Source organism: Neodiprion pinetum, chromosome 4 (assembly GCF_021155775.2).
Source record: "Neodiprion pinetum isolate iyNeoPine1 chromosome 4, iyNeoPine1.2, whole genome shotgun sequence".
Taxonomy (NCBI): domain Eukaryota; kingdom Metazoa; phylum Arthropoda; class Insecta; order Hymenoptera; family Diprionidae; genus Neodiprion; species Neodiprion pinetum.
In genome coordinates, this window is record NC_060235.2 from 25,324,614 (window position 1) to 25,332,787 (window position 8,174).

At 35.5% G+C, this 8,174-nt stretch overlaps 1 protein-coding gene across 1 annotated transcript; it reads right to left on the reverse strand.

The window, feature by feature from the left end:
* Positions 1–1,114: 1,114 nt before the first annotated feature.
* Positions 1,115–7,190, reverse strand: LOC124217974 (calmodulin). Its single transcript, XM_046624227.2, has 4 exons — positions 6,895–7,190; positions 3,009–3,183; positions 2,631–2,873; positions 1,115–1,981 (listed from the first exon to the last, which is right to left on the reverse strand). The coding sequence occupies exons 1-4, from the start codon at positions 6,895–6,897 to the stop codon at positions 1,953–1,955; spliced, it is 450 nt and encodes a 149-aa protein (XP_046480183.1). The 5' UTR covers positions 6,898–7,190; the 3' UTR covers positions 1,115–1,952.
* Between the last annotated feature and the right edge of the window lie 984 nt (positions 7,191–8,174).

Sequence of the window (8,174 nt, forward strand, 5' to 3'; positions counted from 1 at the left end):
TTTTTTTTTAACCTGACATATTTTTTGTGAAACCCATAGTCTATGTTATTCCCAAGAATGTAAGGAAGACGTGGGTTCAAATTCTCTCTGAGAACACAGCGGGTCCATCTGTTTCTAGTTTTTCACATAGAATGCCTTTTTTACAGTACATAATTCTGCTTTAAATGCATCTAAACAATGGTTTGAATATACTAACAGTGGATGTTAATACGTTTTTCTCACACGTACATTTTAAAGTATATCAATCTGCAATAATGGCATCAATGCTTCTTATTTGTAATAAAACCTGGACGCCATTCTAAATACTGTACAAATTATACTATACAGTGATACGCCTGGCGTCTGGATATACATTTTCATGACTCAGCAAGCCATGTCATAATTGATCAATGCGTGATGGAGATTGATTGAAACACAATACGGTTATTCGTCTATTATTTTAGATCTTTCTTCGCAAAGGATTATCAAGATAAAAAAAAAAAAGTGGTAGCTATAGTTTTCAAAGGATGCAAGGAATTCCAAAAGGAAATGACAATTTTGTGACCTAAAAATGAGGATACATTTATTTTGTCTTTTATAATCAATGCAACCTAGGTCACCAAATACATTATTAAATAAAGACTGTGGAGGAATTTTAATTTAATATATAATATATATTACATGTATTATGACTGATCCGATGGTCTTATATCGGCGTTGGTTAAGTAACATTAAGACGTGTGATGGCTCCAGCCAACCAGTCTGTTTTGCACCATTAACCGTGCAATAGTCAAACTAGTGCCAGAAAGTGCACCGATCGATAGTTCGAAAAGTGGTGCTGATGTTGTGCAGTGCAGTCCTCATTTTGAGGAGAAGTGTGTCGTGTTCGTTTGTTTGTCTACAAACATGTCAAATGTTGGTCATGTCAGGTTTAATCGAGTGAGGGCGTTATTCATACAGTCCGGGATGAGAAGGAATGTTAACAGGGTCAGTCAGACACGATCCCTGTGTGTCCCCACTTCCTTTTACTTTACGTGGTGATCATTATGGTATTAAAAATTAAATAAATATAAATATATATATTTATTTATGTACATATGTATGCATATACACATATGCATATATAAATAATATATTTTTATATTTGTTTTTGTTTGTTTTGTTGTTTTTTTTTTTTTGAAAAAATCAAGCATTAATTAATATTTCGTTTGTTGGTTATCTTTTCTTGTTTTTGTTATGTTACGTTACGTTTTCTCACATATTAATGTATAAATTAAAAGTATAAACCAATACTATTTTAAATTACTATTAACCTATTGATGGGTTGATACATTCCTCTGTCACATTGAGCCGAGTATCATGCCACGAAGTATTATTTAACACGGACATTTTTTGTAATTTTTTTTTTTTTACATATCAGAATGTGATTCCGTTATAGGAGTTATAATTTATAATACTACGATACATAAATTCCAGATAATGTTCAAATAATGTTCCTTTTTTCTTCTCTCTTTTTATCTTTTTTCCCATTAAACACGGACATGTAGAATTAAAACAAGATACGAAGGGTAGTTTCAGAGTTATTATTAATTCAAACACAATACTTGAATATATTTCTTAAAAAATTACACAAACTTTGAACAAAATTTGATGATTATCGCAAATGTTCTATAGTACTTTACTTATTACTTGTAAATTACATCAAACTTTATTCAAAGGTCTACTCCAACTTTTCATGATACTGTTAAATATTTCCAATTCACGATGTATTAAGACTGGAAAGCAGAAATGCAGTTTCAATATTTATACTTTAAGATTTTGTTGCCGACGATGAAGATGGTTGGTATTAATTATCTTTATTACTTATTATTATAGTATTATGTTAAGTGTTGATGATAGCTTTATATTCTGGTATTCACTTCATTATCAACACCACTCCTAGTTGTGAATTATTCCCAAACATGCGTTTGCATTCACTTTGATGTCATCATTGTGACGAATTCTGTAAAACATAAAAAAACAAAGAACAGAAGTAAATACGTATATTTAATTACATACTTTCGCATTATTTCACGCAAGTTATTTGAGTCATTAAACAATCAAAATGTAGATAAACTACAGGAAGTTGTCATGTATGAATGGCTCTTTTAATACTAAAATGATGTCGTATGTTGAAACAAACTTTTTCGTAAAACGAACTTGACTGAACATGTTTTGTAACGAAATTCTAGTGCAATATTAACACTCATAAATAATTATATTTGATCGTGCTTGAATGTTTGTAGAAGATATTTGACGAACATGTCAAGCAATTCCACGTGTAGTATTACACTTTCATTCACGAAACAATTGTGGACACAGCATATCAAAGGTTAGACAAATATTAGCAAAGCTACTCTTATAACGCATGTGGGTTCTGTGGTAGAAAAGAAGAATACTGAATGAATTACATTTGTCTCTGCCAGAACGGTCTTTTCAAATGTCTTATATCCAGACAAGTGGATCATTAAACATTAATGTCTGAACCATTTCAAAATTTGGACGAAAAGATAGATTATCTCATGTATTTTCTAAGTTCGGTAATTTTCACGACATAAACCTGAGGTGAAACCAAAAACAAGCGGAAAGAAAATAGTTTGAAGACTATTTACCTTCGTAATTGACTTGCCCGTCACCGTCGATGTCAGCTTCTCTTATCATCTCATCGACTTCTTCATCTGTTAACTTTTCACCAAGATTTGTCATCACATGTCTCAACTCGGCAGCTGAGATAAAACCGTTACCATCCTTATCGAATACCCTAAACGCCTCTCTGATCTCTTCCTCGCTGTCAGTGTCCTTCATCTTACGCGCCATCATCGTTAAGAATTCGGGGAAATCGATGGTTCCATTTCCTGAAATGATTTTCAAAGATGTAAAAAATAAAATAAGAATGAAGAATCTGGATTTTTATTGGACATGATATACACGGGGAATTATAAATGGAAATGAACAAAAAATCAATTCAATTAGCACTGAATAATACACACCATCAGCATCTACTTCATTGATCATGTCTTGCAATTCTGCTTCCGTTGGGTTTTGACCAAGTGATCGCATTACTGTACCCAATTCCTTGGTTGTTATCGTGCCATCGCCATCCTTGTCGAAGAGGGAAAACGCCTCTTTGAATTCTGCAATTTGCTCCTCTGTGAGTTGGTCAGCCTGTGTATAAAAGTTTTAATGTTTTTACATTCAATACATAGAGCCATGTCATAACATTTCTTTAAATTAAAGGGTGATTTAAGGGAATATATGATGCGGGAATACCTGACCATTTTAATGTGACCGTGACCTTTATCATTTCCAATTTCATTTTCCTGTTACTATGTTGTAGCTCGTATCATGGTCTTTGTAATAAAAAAAAAACCGTGTGCCCTTAATTGGTAACGGGCCTGTATTTAGTTTGGGAGATAAGAACAAATTCGAATAAAATAGAAAAAGGACTATAGTAGATCACAACAGGATTTGAACACAAACTGCAAAATTTCCATGTTGGAGATTTTTCTTCTGGCGACTTTTTTTTGCCCTTCCAACTTTTTGTTTGAAAGGGAACAAAATGAATCTGCTCATATCACCAAAATTAAATACATGCCCATCTTTCTTCAACACAGGCTGCAAAGTTAAGTCTCTCATGAAGAATTCACGGTGTAAATTTCAATAATATGAATTCCAAACTCACAATACTTTGGCCTTCAATTTTGCAAAATGTAAATCTATCACATCATTATTAGGTGAATGCAGAACTTGCAATAAAGAAAGAACCAATGGGAACGAATAGATCTCGATATTCCATAGAAAGAATGTCATTACTGAAATCATTTGTGAAACATCAAATGATTCTATGTTTGTTTGAAAAAAATGTCTGTTACAACTATTTAGATTTCCTAGTTCAAGTATCATCTGCTCTGGTTCCGAGTCAGAGAGTTGATTATTCCAAAGTCCGGACATTAGTATCATTATGCTTCAAAAACTTAATCAGAGTCGTGATAAAATTGATTTATCAAAGAATTCTTTCAGTAAATGTCATTCGTTACAGATATTCGCTTTTGCAATGAGTTGCCATTAGAATCGTGATCTGATGCATGGAAATTGAGTCTTGGGATGTTTTGTCCTTACCACTAATCATTGCAATAAAATTTTATAGATATGAAATAACATTTATATGACCTCATAAATACGGGGCAATAATTGTGCTTTAAATACGTTACAAGTGTAAGTAAGAACTTATCAATATAATGCTGAAAAAAAAATAAATAAAAACCGGGCATATGTTTATTACTACCTCAGTTGGACTCAGGTCTAAGAATATCACAATGTGCAAGAAGAAAATTAGAAGAATTCTGCATAAAATTTAATCCTACAATTTCTGAGTAAATGAAATGTATCTTCTGAGTCACTGTACACCACTAATGACGTTGCAGGCTATAAGTTTATAATAAATTCATGTGGGAGTTTTGATGCAGTTGTACATAAAAATCAAGAATTATACGTATTATACGTATGGACGAGAGTTCTCTACATTTATGTGAACTGTTTTAATATGCAAAATACTTCTTGACCACATCCGATATAAACTCAGTGACCAATAAATGACCATAACAATAACTTACAATTAGTTTCATTCATGCATATTGCAGTTTGCTAGATCAGCAGCATTAAAAATCGCTAAAATGAAAATGTCTAAGATAAATATCTTTGATCGCAGACACGTTTCAATAGTATTCCTGGTAATCACTGGTAGTATTACAACAGTCACGCCTCAAAGATAAAATAAATATGTCAGACTGTTATTTATTGATTAATCGCATTAGGCTCAACTGATTGAAGGATAGATTTTATAAATTATCAGATAAACCAAATAGTAGTCCCAAAAATTGCCAAGTGTCAGTGATAATGATTTAAACCAGATTTTGATAAGCAAATTTTTACACTATCCAGCAGCATGCAATAACCTGGTTAAATAAAATACTGCTACCAGTGAACAATTTTGTTTTTTGTTTTTTTTTTTCGACCTTTCACATTCAGCAATAAACACGCTTTCTATAGCAGTTGGTACAGCCTGTGCCAGAACCTAAGCAATCAATTAGATCATCGCTTTAGACGTATTTTATAATTCATTTTAATTAATAAGTATAAGTTAATATTAAAGTAAAGAAAGTTATTTTCACCACCAAGCAAGTAAAGCCCGAAAATTTATCTTCTTAATCTGATTTTAAGAAACATATGCGTCTATGTTATTTTCTTGTTAACGATTTTTAGTCTTATCTGTACTTTGCCCAATGTATTTTAAATGAAACTATCACATCAAGTGAAAGCAAAAAAAAAAAAATCAATAAACGCGTCGGAGAAAATCGGACAAAATCTTTGTACGAATACACATGTATAAATTATATTTATAGACGTACCATGTCGCGATCTTGTTAAAACCTTTCGGCTTAGGGTATTCGGTGATAACGAAATGAAAAAAATAACCTCACTACTCTTCACAAATCGAAGGTTCGAACGGTTCTGCCGTTTGCGGCAAAACGCTGCAGGTGAACCGAACAACGTCGCACAGTGGCAGGTTCGCGAATTCTCGGGGTGGCGCCGGCCAACGGGTCGAGGGTTGGGAGGGGAGGGGTTAGAGGGGGTGGGGGAGGGGCAGGAAGGAGAAGAGGTGGCAGCCAGGGACCAGGAAGCAGTGAGAAGGGGGTTGGGGGGGAGGGAGGAGAGGGACAGAAGCACGGCGGGACCGGAGGGAGGAAGAGAGACAGAAGAGGACATGACAGAGCTGCACTGAGCAACTACGAAAATCAATAGCGGGTGTATAAGGCCGCCATAAAGGCTGCCATACTATTTACCGGCCTTTATATGGAGCATCGTGCGCAAGCTTGTATTCATTTATTTGTTTATTTAATCGTTTACTCCGATGATCGTAGAATCCAGTGAACATGGAAATATGAATGATGTTCTATTTACAGGTATATTATGCACGAGTGAGCACGAATAGGTGGAAATTTTGTGACTAACATAATTTCCGCTTACACGTGGGTAACGTATGTGTATAAATATAGGCTTCTCGATAAATGATACGAAATGAGAAAACAGAATTCGAAGAAATTTAGGACGGTAGAGATCAGATTAATGAAACAGTGTTCCCGGTGGTAGATTGTTAGAACCATGATACAAGTATCTCACCGTAGAATTGCGTCGATCGTCTAGAGCGGTAATAATTGTTATGATGTAATATATTGATGGTTATACGACTGAAAATTATCGTTTGGGCATCGGAATACGTGCATGTTGTAAAGCAACGTAACAGAACGTCGAGCAGGTAAATGAAAAATAGAGAAAAAGAATAGCGGGATCTAAAATTGGCATGATTCTTGCGAGGTAGGCGGAATTTTTTCCGGCATTCACAATTGCCGATGACGAGAGCACCTCGAGTCGCGAACCCGGTAAGAACTGTCAACTGGTGAACCTTTAACGGTACAACGCCTTCATCAACACCAGAGTCCGGTGACAAATTGATTCTTTACAGTGTCTAGTAGATTGATCAGATCTACCGATATTTTGATAGACGACAAGTTACGTCGGATTCATTTCAATTAGAATGAGATTAATTATTAACGATAATTCTGTAGCTATATATTTATGTGTATATACATATGTGTATATATAAAATCGAGGCAAGCCTAGCGTACGATATAACGGAATAAAACGCAGTACATAATTCGGCTAGAATGTCGAATAGAGACAGATCTCGAGCAGCCAGCAATCGGCCGGATTCCATTACTATGTTGCGGGTAAAATCTGTGAAAGTTGTCGAAATTTCGATATTCCAATGATTGCGAATAGGTAAATGATATTGAATACGATTAATCGACAACTCACCATTGCAGATTCTCCTAGATATTACCGGCACACTACACAAACTCCACTACGAACCAGCGCCGCTGACACGAAATACACTTCGGACAATAATGGAAGAGAGGGTCTCTCAGTCGTCCAGGCAATACTGTGTTACTACGCCACGATAGCGATGTCGCACATAACTGTGAATAAAACTTGCGCGGTGTTTGAAAAAGTTTTTATAAATTAAATGAAAAAACTATAAAACACAGGAATAATAATTTATCATACATTTATTCACCGATGAACCATATATATCGAGGTCTGAGTTCGGATTAAGTTTCAGCCGCGCATGTGAGTAGGCTTTATAAGCGCTGGGTGCGGTCTTGTTTACAAGACTTCCTTGTCGACTCGTCTAACGTCCAAACTAAGCTCAATTCTGATTGGCTGCTACGCACCTGCAATGCGTCAACCACTAGAGCCTGTACAGTTTGCGAACGGGTCAGAGTGGTGCTGGCAGGGCTAGCTGGCTCTGGGGTTGCAGCGTGCGCTGCCGGGCTGCCTGCGTCCCTACATTTTCATCCCTCCTATCCTCCTGCGTCCTTCGTTCCTTCATTCCTCTCGGCCCTTTTCATCCTTCTGTTATATTTACGTACCCCGCCGGCATCTCGCCACCACCAACGCTGCCGCATATTATGCATTCAAATGTATACGATGTATAATTATTGTAAAATCCTCGCAGCTGAGAATTTTTAAACAATTTCTAAGTTGAATTTCATTCTTATTAGCCTGCAAGCCGTCTCGACAATAGAAAGTAAAGTTTTTCAAATGAGAATTAAAATTTTTCTTCATTATTTTGCATTCCATATTATCGCTTTATTTTTACCTGTTACAGTATGCGAATTTTTAGGTGCGAAAATATTTAGGTTGAAAGCGAGGAAATTTTGTTGCATAAAATGACGTAAATTCCTAATATGCAATATAATGGTTTGGGGTGAAATTTTCTTTGCGTCTATCGAGACGCGTTCAAACCGCATACCCAGTGCGCATTGGCTATGCGCAGGCGGGCGCGCAATGCGACACAGGACATAATCTCGTTAGAGATTCCTGAGAAGTGAGTTAAATCTTAAAACGATTATATTTATCAATGGTCTAGCGCACGAACATGCAGGCTTGACGATATTTATTATTGACTCTGAAAGCATTCTATAATTTAAACTATTATCTTGTCGTATGAAACGAAATAATCGCGAAATAGACGAGAAATCATATAACTGTAAAGAGCACATCGTCTGTAGTTGAGACCTTTTTATCTGTGCACT

Bases quoted from the DNA above. Each gene is read 5' to 3' on its own strand.
- LOC124217974 (XM_046624227.2), bottom strand. The intron at 2,874-3,008 runs GTGTGTATTATT...AAATCATTTCAG, and splicing joins CAATGAAGTAGATGCTGATG to GAAATGGAACCATCGATTTC. The intron at 1,982-2,630 runs GTAAATAGTCTT...TATGTTTTACAG, and splicing joins CGGGCAAGTCAATTACGAAG to AATTCGTCACAATGATGACA.